The sequence below is a fragment of the Sphaerodactylus townsendi genome, linkage group LG06 (genome assembly GCF_021028975.2).
Source record: "Sphaerodactylus townsendi isolate TG3544 linkage group LG06, MPM_Stown_v2.3, whole genome shotgun sequence".
In the NCBI taxonomy this organism is placed as follows: Eukaryota; Metazoa; Chordata; class Lepidosauria; order Squamata; family Sphaerodactylidae; genus Sphaerodactylus; species Sphaerodactylus townsendi.
Window position 1 is genome coordinate 38,442,971 of NC_059430.1, and position 16,149 is coordinate 38,459,119.

Consider the following 16,149-nt stretch of genomic DNA (forward strand, 5'->3'; position numbering starts at 1 on the left):
ATAAACAAGAGGACTGTGGCTATTGTGGGTTTCCTGGCCTGTGTGACTGTGGTCTGGTAGTTTTTGCTTCTAATGTTTTGCCACATCTAAGAGTTTTGTACCTCTTAAAACATCAATGACTATTTATTGTAGCATAACTTATCATAACCCACAGCCCACTTCATCAGATGCATAAACAGCAGGTAGAAAAACACTACACTCCTGCCTCTTTACCTGGCAGGAATGAAAACAATGTTTCACTCTCTGTTTATATGACATGATATGCTACAAAGACAGAAACCAGAAATTCTGGTTGAGAAGTCATGGCTTTTAGTCTAAATTCAGGCTTGTCAAAGCTTGTTTGTCAAAACTATTCATCTGTTATCAAATTTGGGTCTTTAAAGGGCCATTCTAAACAGATACACCCTGTCCTTACATCCATTGAAGTCAGTGAATTGAAAAGGTCTGATTTTGTTTAGGATTACACTTCTGTGAGAAAAGAAAATTCTTACCCCATAAGACAGAAAAGACTCAAATACAGCCTCATGTATGTAATACAGAAAGACTCAAATACAGCCTCATGTATGTTAAAATAATCAATAGCATTTATGTTAAAATAATTAATAGCATTTATGTTAAAATAATTAATAGCACTTAATGTTAAAAATAATTAATAGCACTTAATTAAAAAGCTGCTGGCTGATCACTGGGGCACATTTTGACAATGAGAAGTCTTTTAATCTATAGGTTTAATCAAAATCTAAAGTTTTAACTGTCTGATTTAATTGTTTATATGTTTTATTTTCTCCTCGCAACCCTAGTTGACGACCTGTCTGGTCCGAGAATTTTTTATGAAGCAGCACCCCGCTCCTATAATTACCTGCGAAAACAGACCAGGTCGAGTTTTCTGTTCCTGCCCGGAGCGTGTTCCTTCCGGCTTCCGGTAACGCCGGAAATAGGTCTTTTGCTTGTCGGAACGCTTTCTCTGCTGCTCCGCTGCTCTCCTGGCCGGCATCTGCTCCGCGCGGGCTCGTCGTTCCTCCTTGCCAAACTCCTGAACGTCGTACCCGATGGATGACTACGAGGAGGTACCAGCTGCGACTATTTACTGGCCAGCCTTTTGGTCCGCGAATGGCAGTTCAAACCCGCCTCGCCTGATCTAGCCAGCCTCGTGGGTTGAAGTAGCCGGCCAGGGGCCCAGTTGTAGGGAAAGGATGGGGCCGATCTTGCTCACGCGTTGAGCAGGAAGACGGTGAAAGATTTCTGTTCGGTGGGAATGATAACACGTCTCTCCCCTCCGGGCCCCACAAGAGAGTCGCTTTGACTCTTGGTGGGATAGATTTCTCTGGGAATGCTATTGGATGTTATTTTAGGGTTGCCACACTCCGAATAGGGCCTGGAGACTTCCTGGAATTACAGCTGATGTCCAGATGACATGGATTGTTTATCCTGGAAGATGTGGCTTCTTTGGAGGACTCTTTGGCATTGTGCTCTGCTGACCTCCCACGCCAGGGTTTATCCCCAGATTTCCAGGAATTTCCCAACCTTGGCAGCCTGGAGACCTGCTTGGGGAAGGGGGTGAGAGCTGACTGGACTAACTCTTTTCTTTCTGTGTCCCCAGGGCTCTTATGATCCCTATGCTTATTCTGGTGACTATGATATGCATACAGGTGAGTCCTTGCTGTCATTTTGGTGCTAGGGATGCTGCTTCCAGGTTGTTATTTTGTGGGGTTGGTAGTATCTGAGTGTCTTTTTTCTGAGGCGTATATGGTTTTGCTAATTGTCGCAGCCCCTGTATTGTGTGTAAGTAGCTGATAGCTGATAGTCCTAGCTGTAACTTCTGTATCAGAATTATACGGTAAAATAAAGAATATGCACTTGCTGAAATCTTCCATTACAAGTAAAAGTACTTTGTCCTGTATTTAATATGGTAACCTTACCAGAAATGTTGAATTTACTTGTTTAGTGGGGTTTGCTTTCATGGGAAAAACTTGGGAAAGATCTGAATGAAACAACCCTGAATTGTTAGTAAGCTTGCAATCTTGTATGTTATAGATACAATGGGCTTTTGGGGCTGTTTGCATTTTAACATGAAAGATGTGTTTTCTTGTCCAAATGCCATGGCTAAGTGGGACCTTGAATTCTTCTAGAATTACGGGGTGATCTGTAGACTACAGAGATTTGTTACCTGGCTAAAATTACAGCTTTGGGGCAGGGGTGGATTCCGTGGCACACAGCAGAATTGAAATCTCCACTAAGCAGGTTCCCTAAACTTCATCTTTCTGAGGCACTGCCCTCAAAGATCCAGGAAATTCCCAAGAGTTGGCAACCTTAGTTCTGGTTTTCTCCCGTTATGCATATACGAAGCCTTGGAAATGTTACGTGAAACATGCCCTGACCTGGATACGCCAGGCTATCCAGATCTTAGAAGTTAAGCACAGCTGACTATGTTTAGTATTTGGATGGGAGACCATCAAAGAATACCAGAGTTGCTACACAGAGCCAGGCAGTTGCAAACCATCACATAATTGCCATAAATCAGCTGTGACTATGGCAAGAAAAAGAAATTTCTACTCATCCATAGCAAAAATGTGTGCACTTAACAGCCAGTGTGGTATACTGATTAAGAGCAGAGGTCTTCAAACTATGGCCCTCCAGATGTTCAGGAACTACAATTCCCATCAGCCTATGCCAGCATGGCCAAGTAGCAGGGCTAATGGAAATTGTAGTTCCTGAACATCTGGAGGGCCATAGTTTGAAGACCCCTGGATTCAGAGTAACAAACTAGTCTGGAGAACTGGGTTGGTTTCCCCAGTCCTACATATGAAGCCTGCTGGGTGGCCTTGGGTTAGTCACAGGTCTCTCATAACTCTCTTAGTCCCACCTACCTCATAAGGTGTCTGTTCTGGGTAGGGAAAGGGAAATGGTAAGGTGCTTTGAGACTCCTGAAAGGCTGAGGATAATAACTAACTTTTCTTCTTAACAAGGCAAAAAACCCACCCTTTTAAAAAATAGTCAACAGCTGACCCTGCATGTGGATTTAAAAAAATTAGCACTGCAGATCTAGCCATGACAATGTTTCACAGTTGAGGAAAAAAGAGAGAATTTGGGGTACCCCTTTCCCCCCCCAAAACCCTTGAAGAGCAATCTTTGAGTAAATGCAAACCTCAATCCCTTCCCAGTTCAGGGGGCCTTTTTGGTTATCAAAGCAATATAAAATGGCATTCAGTAGTAGTCATCCCCTTTTAGAGGTGGAGATGAGAAATGGAGCTGGAGCCGATGTGGACAGGGAGGAGATTTGGAGTGAAAGGGATAGAAAGATGAGGTAGGGGGAGAAGTTGCAATTTCTTTCACATTACTTTGTGAATGAGAATATTTTCCCACCTCTCTGTAATTTAGAATTGTTGTTTATCTCGTATTTGACAGGAGATCCAAAACAGGATCTAGCTTATGAACGACAATATGAGCAGCAAACTTACCAGGTGATTCCTGAGGTGATAAAAAATTTTATCCAGTATTTTCATAAGACTGTGTCAGACCTGATTGATCAGAAAGTGTATGAGCTGCAGGCCAGTCGCGTCTCTAGTGATGTCATCGACCAGAAAGTGTATGAGATCCAAGACATTTATGAAAACAGGTATGATTTCAGATTTTTTTGGTGAAGTTTGAGGATCTGATATCAATCATCTAATGCTAATACTTGTGGGAGATTGCATGTTATGGGGGAATGTATACTTGAATACTCACAACAGCTCAGCTCAACAAACCCTCTAGGAAGTAGTTGTACATTACATAGGAAATTGCCTTACAGGGTAACTATTGTTGAAACCCATTGAAATTGGTTTAGACTTTGATGTAGACTTTGTGTAGGATTGTACTGCTATTATGTCAGAGTATTGATCCTTTTGAGCTGTATTGTAGCAGCTTTCTCCAAGTTTTCATATCATTCTTTTAATTAGAAAGGTTCAGGATTAAATCTGAGAATTTCTGTAAATTACAGCCCTTGATTTAAAAAAATAGACTCTTTTCACTCTTTACTGAGGTTTGTTCAATATTCACAGATATGTAGATTGGAAGACTTTTTCTGACTTTTGTTTCCACTGTATTGATGGTGGTTTTATTCAGCATGATGTTGTGGTTAAGAATAGTGGACTCTAAACTAGAGAACTGGGTTTGATTCCCCACTTCTCCACATGAAGCCTGCTGGGTGACCTTCTCAGCCTCACTTACCTTACAAGGTGTCTGTTGTGGGGAAGGGAAATGAACAGTAAACCACTTAGAGACACCTTAAGGATAGAGAAAAGTTTCTTCCTTAAAAAATGAGAAGAGAAGAACAAATAAGTTGGGAGCAGCAAATTAAAATCGATATGGTCTTAACAGTTGTGTCATCTCAGTCTTTCTGGTATTTAAGAGGGAGTTGCTCAACATTGTTTTGTCTCTGTCTTGTAGCTGGACCAAGCTGACTGAAAGGTTCTTTAAAAACACACCATGGCCAGAGGCTGAAGCTATTGCGCCACAGGTTGGAAATGGTATGTATTTTCCGCCTGCTTCTGTTGCTGTGCTGAAGAAGTGACTTATTATAAAGAGGAGATCCCCTGCAGCCTTTGTTTCATGTTGGAGCAGTCCATGTTTTTCAAATCTGCATTGGCATGAGGCAAGCTGCTCTAATCCAACAGAACTTGTGTTGACGAGTGTCTTTTTCCTACCCCGTTCTCCTGCCTTATTTGCCACCATAAGTACCCATGTGTGGAGCTATTTCCATGTTACAATATTCTGACCTTCAGTTCACTCTTTGACAGCCTTCCAAGCAAATCTAATATTTATTTTATTGTGCTGTGGCATGAAATATGCTGGGCTGTGAATGGCAGGTACAGCCAAACAAATTACAATGTTTGTGTCTTTATGGGATGAACCAAACCGAAGCCCTCTGCCATATTGCTTCATTGTTTGGTAACTAAACAATAACTGCTTGTTTGAAGTTTAGAAATGGGAGCTCTGCTGATTAACTTTAGCCTTACACCTGTATGACAGATTTCTTCTATAACTCGCTTGCAGCCTTATCTTATGCATTTTAATTGGAGGTAAATCCCTCTGAGCAGTGGGGCATTTCCCTAGTAAGCGTGCATAAGACTGCACATTAGCAGCAAATTGATGTTGCTGAGTGTGAATGTGATTCTTTAGACCACAAGAAAGTAAGTGAACCCCACTTATACCAATGGTTTTGACACATGCATGTTTGCTGGTATTGTTGATGGTGTAACTTGGACTTGGATCTGCAGATTGTGTTTGAGAATATTTGGTCACATGTGGCTACCTATGGCTGTATTGCCATTGTCAGTGCAACTTAACCTGGCTACAAACAGAGAAGATGGGGTTGGGATGAGAAAGAGATCTAAGGCACCTACTGAGCATTCTTTAGATATTTAGGGTCACTGCAGCATGCTTCAGCTTGGCTCATGTAGAATCTTTGGATTATGTTTAAAGCCCATTTTGGGAAGAACAATTTCCTCTTATCTTTCAGTATAAAAGAGTGACCAGACTCTTGTTTCCCTGTCTCCTTTTTCTCTGCAGATGCAGTCTTTCTAATTTTGTACAAAGAACTGTATTACAGGCACATCTATGCTAAAGTCAGTGTAAGTATCAGATTGTTCTTTTTTTCTGGTTGGAAACCAATTTTCTGGTTCCATTGCTGTATCTACCCTGGAGCTATGACTATCTCTAGGTGTTTTCTTTAAGTCATATGCTTCAAGCATCTCCAGTGCTTGAAATCTGGACAGTTAAACTACTAAGTCTTATTCATATAGTTTCTCTATTTCTGTGCAGGGTGGTCCATCCTTGGAACAGAGATTTGAATCTTACTACAATTACTGCAATCTATTCAACTATATTCTCAGTAAGTTACTAGAATTTATTCTCAGTACATCAAAAATGGGGATAAAGAATTTAGTTCATTTATAGCCCAGCTTTTTGCTGAGTCCTTCAGGGATCCTCTCAAGATGCCAGCCACAGAGGCAGGTGAAAGGTTGGGAGAAAATGCTACTGGAACACGGCCATACAGCCTGGAAAACCCACAACACCCTAGTGATCCCGGCCATGAAAGGCTTCGACAATACATATGTTGATAAATAACTTAATTTTCTTTCTGTAAAAATCGATAGGCAAACTGAATTCTGAAGTAGGTAACAGTTAAGAGCTGATTACATGAGCAGATTACTTGATTACATGAAATCTGTCTTAATTTGGGGGAGGAGGCTTCGTAATCACGAAAACACCCAACAGCCATCTTTTTGCATCTTTTAACGACTACTAGAACATTATTCTAGTAGAAGCTCTCACGGCCCAAAGCTGTCTACAGGTGATGCTCGAATAAAGCTGTGTTAACCTTCTGGATCCATGAGAGGTTTGGTTTCCATTTCAACTGTCTCACATGGCTAACCCTCTGGAATTAATTCAATCAACGCTTCTTTATGGAATAATTAATAGTTATTAAACTATTTATGCCTGGCCTCTTTTCGTCACCCAAGACACTTTACAAATCACAGTTTAAAGCACTGAGTGAAATAAAACTCTGAATATACCCCTCTCCACAAAAGATACCAGCAGTCTGTACCCCATAAAAAGCCCTGGCAGATACAATGGCCTTTCAGCACCTTCTAAAAAGTTATAGAGACAGCCCTTTCTTAGGGAGCCTGTTCTGAACAGTGGAAGCTGCGATAGAAAATGTGTGGGCTCTTCTTGTTGCCAGTCAGGCTACTCTGAGAGAAGAGGGGGGAGAGAAAAACGGCTAGCACGCAGCAACCCAAGAACCACAACTGGCACACTAGGAAGAGATAGTTCTTTATATACTTGGGGCCTCAACTCTCAAGGCCATAACTAGCACCTTGAATAGAACTCGGAAACAAACTAGCTGCCAGTGTAGCTGTCTTAAGGCAGGCAAGGCATTCCATTGGGTAATGGTAGTTGTGCTGTTGTGCTCTAAACCAGCTGCAGTTTCTGGCTTGTCGTCAAAGGCAGTGCAATACAGAGTTGGGAAGCAGCCAGTTGGTGAGCCCAGTGCAACTAGTAGAGGGTAGCCTTGGCTAATACACCATCGTACTTGTAAACAGCAAGGCTGGGCCCATGAGCACCCCAATGAAGCTCTGAACCTTCTCTGCAGATGCCAACTTTCTCCATTCTTTCCTTAGCTCCTGTTTATCTATGACATGAAAATCTGCTTACAGGAGCTCTATCTTGTTACATGTGTTCCTTTGTGAATGTTCTTCTACAGATGCGGATGGTCCAGCTCCCCTCGAACTGCCCAATCAGTGGCTCTGGGATATCATTGATGAATTCATATATCAGGTATGAAAACTGGTTGCTAAGATTGTGTTAGTTCAGCCTGGTTTTTTGAAGTGTTCATCCCTGCAAGTTAATAATGAGCAATTTGAAAGGATGTAGGCCAGATATACCAAAGGCTCAGCGATCAAGGTGGTTCTTTCCACAGAACTTCCAGTTGTCTTTTATGGGTACCTTCTGGACTTTATCGCTTCCTGTTACTCCTGCCTATGTGTCGGACATCTGTGATTATATTCTTTAGATTTTAGATGAATTTCCTTTTTCAGTATTATATAGCTGGTTTTCTTTATTCAGAATGTATAAAGATAGGAGATGAAACATCCTGCCTGTTGATAGTGACTTCGGGGATAAGATTACGGCTTTATGTATTTGTTCGCACACCAACTTTTCTATTTACTTTTCAGCATCTGGTTGACATATACTCTTGCATTACTCTTTCAGCCATATAAAGAACATAACTAACTAAATTTGTTTTAATCTGGTGTTTTTCCCCTCTGGTGTATGTTACTAAAATTTGCTTTATCTCTTTGTTCTGGCCATGGGCCGCTCTTGCGTGGTGGCAGTGCATTCTCATGTATGTTCCTCTCTCTGGACAGTTCCAGTCCTTCAGTCAGTACCGCTGCAAAACAGCCAAGAAGTCTGAAGAAGAGATTGATTTCTTGCGTTCGAATCCCAAGATCTGGAATGTCCACAGTGTCCTCAATGTGCTGCACTCTCTTGTGGACAAATCCAACATCAACCGGCAGCTGGAGGTCTACACTAGTGGAGGTAATGAGGAGAGGAAAGTAGATGTTGCAAAGTGAAAAGTGGTCGTTCCTCGAGTTCTAGCTGACCACAGATTTAGACTGGCTCAAAGATATTTGTTGGCTTTTTCGGAAGGACTGCTCGAGTCGTCACACAAACATTTATTGCGGCTCCTTTGATTATTAATGCCAGTGCTGACAGATTCGGAGATATTCTCCTCACCATTTATCTGCTTGATATTTATCTCATAATCTGCAATTCTGTCGGGCTAATTTAAATTCCCTTTCATTTGTTTATAGGCAGCTCAGTTTGTTTAAATGAATAGCTTGTTTATAAATTGGGCTGAAAGATACTTATGGTTTTGAACATTAGATGTAGTCTAAAGATAAAATAATGTGGATTGGTTGTAGAAAGTGTTGGCAAGTCACAGCTGTAGGGCAGGCATGTCAAACTGATTTGTTGCAAAAGGTTGGACTGGGCTCTGAGGAGAAGGTTGTTTCAGCTGGTCCCAGAACTGCTCTGTGGGGGGGGGGGTGACTTCCTTGAGAGGACTTATCAGGCCCAAGAGCCAGCTGACACCCCCCCCCCCTGCTGCTGGGCCTCAGCTGGCTCACAGGCCTAATAAGCCCCCTCATGGGGCCTCATTCGGCCCCAAGACTGCATGTTTCACAACCCTGCTGTAGGGTTTTCAAGGCAAGAGATATTCAGAGGTGGTTTGCCATTGTCTGTGTCTGCACCAAAACCCTGGCATTCCTTGGAGGTCCCCAATCCAAATACTAGCCAAGGTCAACCCTGCTTAGCTTCTGAGATCTGATGAGATCAGGTTAACCTGGTCAGGGCTTAGTTCCCTCTTTAGTGATTTCAGCACAAACATAGTTATTTGAAAGTAAGTCTGAAAGCTCAGTGAGGCTTACTGTCTAATAAGGGGGTTTAGGGGTGCAGCATTTGTATATTTGAAAGAACACCCAATTAAAATTAATGGATCAGAGTAAAAATAAACCTGATTAATCATTCATCCCAAGCATGCAAAAGAATATAAACAAATCTTTTAACTCATTGTATATTAATAAGTGACATTAGTACCCTAAACCATGGTAGTAGTTATAGGAATAGAATCAGAGATTGGATGATTTTTGAATAATTAAAATTGGTAATGTGCAAATGAGAGTACCTAATGTCTCTAAGGCAGGGGCCAATTGGCCATGCTGGTAGGGGCTGATGGGAATTGTAGTTCCTGAACATCTGGAGAGCCGCAGGTTCCCTACCCCTGCTCTAAGGTATCAGTGGAACTAGTAGCATTTTGAAGTGCTGTAATACATTTCTGTTCGTGTTCTTTGGGCCACAGGATTCTTGACTGTAACATTTGTGGACTTGGATGAGTCCAATTACACTGTTGTTTATTATTTATTAAATGTACATTATTTACTATGTACTATTTCTGAACCAGTCTAACAGGTAGAAAGCAAGGGAACAGGTTCAATCTTCATATCTGCCGTAGTGCACGTGAATGCCCTTTCAACCCCTAATTAAAAGCATTCCTCTTGTTCTAGGTGACCCTGAGAGTGTGGCTGGGGAGTATGGCCGTCATTCCTTGTATAAGATGTTGGGCTACTTTAGCCTTGTGGGTCTGCTGCGTCTCCATTCGCTGCTGGGAGATTACTACCAGGCCATCAAAGTTTTGGAGAACATTGAACTTAACAAAAAGGTGATGGAAGTTCAGTCTTAAATATTTTCTTCAGTTTCAGCAGTCACAGCATTAAAAAAAGAATACCGTATATACTCATGTATAAGTCAAATTTTTCAGCACATTTTTAATGCTGAAAAAGCTCCTTTCGACTTATATGCGGGTCATTAAATTTTTTGTGTGTTTTTACTTTGCCGGCCAGCAGGGGGCGCAGTTTTTATGCTAGTGGCACCAAAATTTCAAGGTACCCTCAGAAGACTCTCCTGATGATACCAGCCAAGTTTGGTAAAGTTTGGTTCAGGGGGTCCAAAGTTATGGACCCCCAAATGAGGTGCCCCCATTCCCCATTGTTTTCAATGGGAGCTATTAGTAGATGGGGCTACCCTTTTGAGGGTCCATAACCTTGGTCTCTTTATGATACCAGCCAAGTTTGGTGAAGTTTGGGTCAGGGGATCCAAAGTTATTGACCCCCAAAGGGGATGCCCCATCCCCCATTGTTTACAATGGAAGCTAATAGTAGATTTTCCATTTCTGATAATATCCCTCTTAAAATCTAAGTTGGGTTACATTTGGACATACAGATGATGATGAGGAATCCAGTTTTGGAGGATTTTAACTCTTGTGTTTTAACTTGGTTGCTGGTTGAGCTAAGGTTTTTGTACTTTTAAAGTTATTGTTGATACCATATTGTTCTTGTTGACCCTCTTTTCCACTTACAGAGCCAGTTTACTGTTTTTCTTTGAAATAAATATTCAAAAACATTTAACCTACTGATGCCTTAATTGATGTAATTTTATTGGCATCTATTTTTAGTTTTGAAATTTACCAGCAGCTGCTGCATTTCCCACCCTCGACTTATACGCGAGTCAATAAGTTTTCCCAGTTTTTTGTGGTAAAATTAGGTGCCTCGACTTACATGCGGGTCGACTTATATGCGAGTATATACGGTATGCCCTGTAAGAAAAGCCTATCTGTTCTCTTTTTCCCCTTCCAGTGTTGAACCACACTTTGGTTTTCAAAATGGTGTCATATGGCTCATAAGGCTCAGGTGTAGTTCCCTCCTTTGCTGTCATGTGTGTCAAATGTAGAGTTGTACTGTAGGGTGGAAATTATTAATTGTTTTTTTTTCATTTGCCTTCCTTTTCCTTCCCATTCCAGAGTATGTATTCTCGAGTACCTGAGTGCCAGGTCACAACCTATTACTATGTGGGTTTTGCTTACCTCATGATGCGACGCTACCAAGATGCTATACGAGTCTTTGCCAACATCCTCCTGTACATTCAGAGGACCAAGAGTATGTTCCAGAGGACAACCTACAAATATGAGATGGTAAGATGCCCCTAGGCCCTTTCCCTGTGCTCTTGACATGCCACTTGGTGAGCACTGGGTGGAATCTTCACCTTTGCTGACGCTGTCAATTCCTTCCTCCCACGGATGCTGCTCGCTACATGTAATGCCAGTGATGCCTTATAGGGTCTGTGCTCAAAGCAGGTGTGATTGAGGGTACCATAAAATGTTTGCAAGAAACCTTCACTGTGGTAAGAAAACTGGAGGCAATAAAAAACACTGTTTCTAAGGGATTCACTGGGATTGAGGTTAATCATGCCTCAAGTGCTGTTCCCCTGGGAGAAATTGGCACATCCAGTTTCACCCCCCATTAGGGAAAAGAGAGAAGCTTTTTCCACTGTAAAGCCGCTCTTTAGCCAAGCCTCAGTGGGCATTCCAGATGTCCTGATCAGAGTACAGTGTACAAATTACGTTGGTGTTCACAAAATTGTGTAGTTCTGCCTCAGCTACTCTGTTATCAAAGAGGAGGGCAGGGTGTGGGATTGAAGAGGAGAGGAACAGAAACTGAGATCTAAGCCAGATGAGAAGCTAGGGATTGTGTACCTGATAGCTGATGTGAAAGTCTCAGTTCAAATTCAGTCAGTTTACAGCCCCAAGGATGGCTGCTTGCTCCATTAGATGGACAAAGAGGTCCTGATAAAATTCAGGTATGTAACCAATATATGCATGCTTGTTTACTTTATTGATTACTCAGATCTTCCAACATCTAGTCCAGTTTGGCCCTGTGGACTGATGGGCAATGAAGACTGAATACATATAGCTACTGAAGACCCACAAGTTAGCTATTGGAATCCTTTGAGAGAGATTGTCTTGAAATGTCTATTTGTCTATATGGATTTCGTAGCTTGTTATGTTGTGCTTCTTAATAAAGCAACATAACATAGTCTTTACTTGAGTAGTGGACTCACTTAAAGCATGTCAAAGATGGCATCTTGGTTATCTAACATAGCCTGTAAAGTATGGTGGTAGCATTATCCTCCATGTTGCAGATGGGGTGGTAAGGTCAGAGCTTACTTAAAGCTGCAAAGGGGCTACTATGTTCCAAAGGTATCTTTGTTGGTACTTCCACTGCTGAAGCGCTCATCCTTTGAAGGCATGTAAATCTTTCTCTATGGAAGAGCAAAGCTATAATGATATTGCTATGATTGTTGGAGTTGAACTTCCAATGGCAGCTTTCAATTTGGATTTTTGAGCTTTGTATTGTACTAGTTTTTACTTTCTCAGAGAAGGCCACCTGGTGAGTTCACAACAGGAGTGACAAAGGAGCTTTGGGCAGGGATATGCCAAATGGTGGCCCACCACATAATTTTGCTCATTGTGCAGGGCTGGCTTTTGGCAGTGACCCCTGTAGTGCCCATGCTGTGGGCAGTGATGACAGGCATGGATCCAGCAGGATTGCTTCCAGTGTGTGTGGCTAAATGCAGCTGTTGTTTTCCCCCCTTCCTTGTTGTTTGCAGCTTTTTGATCGATGTTGCTATTTTTTTTGGCACAGGCCAGAAAGGATGCCTACCACCGAGCTAGCGAGGACCGTCACTTTCTTAGTCTCATATAGAAGGAGCAGAATTGAATGTTTTTAACACAGCTTCTTTTGTGTTGCAGATTAACAAGCAGAACGAGCAGATGCATGCCCTTTTGGCAATCGCACTTACCATGTATCCTATGCGCATAGATGAAAGCATTCACTTGCAGCTCAGAGAGAAGTATGGGGACAAGATGCTGCGCATGCAAAAGGGAGACCCCCAAGTGTTCGAAGAGCTCTTTAGCTACTCCTGTCCCAAGTTCCTCTCACCTGTGGTCCCCAACTATGACAACGTACACCCCAACTACCACAAGGAGCCTTTTCTGCAGCAGCTGAAGGTCTTTGCTGATGAAGTTCAGCAGCAAGCCCAGCTCTCCACCATCCGCAGCTTCCTGAAGCTCTACACCACGATGCCAGTTGCCAAGCTGGCCGGCTTCTTAGACCTCACTGAGCAGGAGTTCCGCATCCAACTGCTGGTCTTTAAGCACAAGATGAAGAACCTGGTCTGGACAAGTGGGATCTCTGCCCTGGATGGGGAGTTCCAGTCAGCCTCCGAGGTGGACTTCTACATTGACAAGGTCTGTCATCTCTCCCTCCACATCAGGAAGTTCAGGCTATTTTGGCTGTGCAGTTCTTAGAACTCCCATGTCCAGGCAGCTGTTTGGAGCCTTATAGAGAGGAATATATACTCTTTATTTATGTTGAAATGGGATTTGAGGTTGGAAAAGTCAGGAGTGAGATATTGGCATGAACATTGACATCACATACATTTTGTTTCTTAGTGCAGCGAGCACAGGAGGTATGTTATCTTGCTGTGGCAACAGTCCTAAATGCTTACATTCAATGTGGGACCTTCAGCAACACTTGCCAAAGCACTCCATTTGGCTCCAAAACCTTCTGTCTTCTTTGGTCCACTTTACTCTTTTTTGCTTGCAGATAAATTCTGTTAAATGGACAATACACACTCATGCCATCATAACATTGATTCCTTTTCTTATGGCATGTGCTGTGTGTCCTCTGGGTATCACCCCACCTGTCTTACAAACATTTGCATGAATTGTGTTTCTTAGATAGCACTTCCAGTGCAATCCTGATCAAAGTTACTCTCGTTGAAGTCTATTGAAGTTGGTGGATTTAGAACGCTGTGGCTCTGCCTAGCATTATGCTGTTCCACCTCTTTTTCCCTTTCGTTGATTTTTTAATGTTCCCTATGTAGGTGGTAGATATTGCACTTTTATCCCATTTTATTTGCCAAGGAGTTCAGGGTAGCATACATAGCTCCCTTCCTCTCTTAAAATACTCTTCAATTTTCATCCTTTTCATTTAACAGTGTGCTTAACTTACGGTTTCCTTCTCTGCTTCACACCTAGAAGAACTAGTTTGGAATGTATATTACTTGCTTGTAATTGTACTACTGGTTGAAAACTGGTCTATTAAGAGATTTTAATAGCTTTGTAGAACCTGATCTGTTTTCATTTTTTAAACAAGTAATGTCTAATGGGAAGAATAAATTCAAGGGCAAATAACATGTCTCAGATGGAGAGAACACTGGTAAAAAAACAAATAGGTCTCTTCACTGGCTGGGTTTGATTTCTTGAAATAAAAGAACAAAATCTGAAAAATAGTCAAAATTCCAGGCTGGATTAAACATATTACTTACTAGTCCCCTGTTCACAAATACAGGCTGTTGCTTACTGTTGTCTGACTCTTTCTTGGCAGGACATGATCCACATTGCAGATACAAAGGTGGCTCGCCGCTATGGTGACTTCTTCATCCGGCAGATTCATAAGTTTGAGGAGGTGAGCAACTGTATGGGTAGGGGCAACTCACTGGGGAAAAAATGGTGTCTTCAAAAGCTTGTGAAGTAAAACACCCTTCTTCTGCTTTTCAGCCAGTGCTTCGGAAGAAGAGTGTGTTTGCTTTCATTTTTTGTATGAGAAATGTGAAAGAGCATAATTTGTTCTCAATAGCAGTTCCCTGAATATTAGAAACATATGGGCAATTTTATCTATCCTTCTGTGAGAGTAGGAAGATTTTCAGAGACCTGTCTCTTGTGACCTGCAGCTTGCTAAGGGTTAGGTCAGAGTTGGACACCCCTGGGTTATGCATTGTGGGTGCTGCAGCTTCCCAGCAGAGGTCACTAGAGGATCAGAAGCCTCTCAGGATCTCTTCTCAGAAATTGAGCATTCTCTGGGGACAATGGCTATGCTGTTCTTTTCATTCCACTCTTCATGTCCTTCTGACTCTCATTCTCAGAAGCAGTAAGCATGGGACAGGGATGGAAAAGTACCTTTTCAGATATTGGCTGGGGTACTGTCTGTTTTTTTCTCCATAAATAAAATGTAAGAGTTGCTACCAAGAAGTCGGACAAGAACCATTCAGGAGCAATACAGTTCTAAGGACTCCTGTCAGACAGGAACAATTCAGGAGCAATATAATTGAAAGTAATCCTGTCTTTGCTGATTTGATTAATGATTTGAAGTCCTTTCCAGCTTAAATGCTATAAATTCAGCATGTTAGTTATTTCTGTAAGTGGGTTAGATTTAATTCTCCACCTTAACTTCACTCAGTGTTAGCAGGGTAAATGATTAGTGGGGTAGTAGCACTAGATGAATGCATGGTTGGGCAATGGCTTCTAGTTACACAGGTGTGTGTTCCCCTAGAACCTCTTTGTAATTAGGAATATGTCTTTTTCAGCTGAATCGGACTCTGAAGAAGATGGGCCAAAGACCTTGAAAGTCACCTTGAATCCTTCTCAAGCTTTCTTTGTTTTTTTTTTTCTACTGTAGGCCAATGGAATGGGAAGGGATATGAGCTAAGAATTCTGGAATTTTCTATCGTTCTGTGCCATTCTGGCTTACATAGCAGATGGCTTGGCTCATACAAAGGACTAAGAAATCTAATTAAATAATTGAAATCTGTGTCTGTGGAGTTACAGTTCTTTTGTCCCTTCAAGCAAGAGGTGGTCAGCCTTCCCACTTCCTTAGATGTCTTAGCATACTGTGGGGGAGTACCCCATTTCCTCTTTCTGAGAGATGTGTAGGGATGGTTGACAAGCAGCACGCATGAGAGCTCTCACACAGCTATTCGCTGCTTTGAAAAGTGACTTTGATATGCTTGTTTTAAACCAAAACCATGACTCCATGTCCCTTTTTTCTGTTGCTTTATAGTGCCTGGAGGAAAAGGACTCAGCTTTTCCTGTGATACAGAGCAGCTTTGATACAGTTTTCACTGAGACACCTTGCACATCTCAAGCAGTTGAGACTTTTACAGGGTGTTCTTTTCTTGTTAAGTCTAGATTTAGGCACTAGCAGTGAATTATACTGGCCACTAGCAGTGAATTACAAACATACACACAAATATAATACAATTTTTTGCCAAATGTGCCGAAATGGCTTGTTGGTTCCTTTTAAAGTCCTCTACAAAAGATCAGGTAGCACTGGAGTTGGCCTTTTGTTACCTTTAAATCCTTAAAGGCAAATATAATACAATTTTTAAGGTATATGTCTTTTTCAGCTGAATTGGACTCTGAAGAACTTT

The 16,149-nt window shown here is 41.9% G+C and overlaps 1 protein-coding gene across 2 annotated transcripts; it reads left to right on the forward strand.

Moving 5' to 3' along the window:
* The first annotated feature begins 916 nt into the window (after window positions 1-916).
* Window positions 917-15,530, forward strand: EIF3L (eukaryotic translation initiation factor 3 subunit L). Of its 2 annotated transcripts, XM_048500616.1 has the most exons (13): window positions 917-1,067; window positions 1,601-1,649; window positions 3,406-3,616; window positions 4,429-4,508; window positions 5,551-5,612; window positions 5,803-5,872; window positions 7,247-7,320; window positions 7,911-8,082; window positions 9,609-9,763; window positions 10,901-11,071; window positions 12,689-13,186; window positions 14,328-14,408; window positions 15,307-15,530. In XM_048500616.1, exons 1-13 carry the CDS (start codon window positions 1,050-1,052, stop codon window positions 15,343-15,345), a joined length of 1,680 nt encoding a protein of 559 aa, XP_048356573.1. In that variant the 5' UTR covers window positions 917-1,049; the 3' UTR covers window positions 15,346-15,530. The 2 variants fall into 2 exon arrangements, with proteins under 2 accessions (XP_048356573.1, XP_048356574.1); XM_048500617.1 differs by lacking the exons at window positions 917-1,067; window positions 1,601-1,649; window positions 4,429-4,508 and having other exon boundaries at window positions 3,538-3,616.
* The last annotated feature ends 619 nt before the right edge of the window (window positions 15,531-16,149 follow it).

What these genes read in the sequence shown, in the direction of transcription:
- EIF3L (XM_048500616.1), top strand. An exon ending in GGAGGTCTACACTAGTGGAG is followed by an intron (nt 8,083 to 9,608) that starts GTAATGAGGAGA and finishes CTCTTGTTCTAG; the next exon opens with GTGACCCTGAGAGTGTGGCT. An exon ending in ACATTGAACTTAACAAAAAG is followed by an intron (nt 9,764 to 10,900) that starts GTGATGGAAGTT and finishes TTCCCATTCCAG; the next exon opens with AGTATGTATTCTCGAGTACC.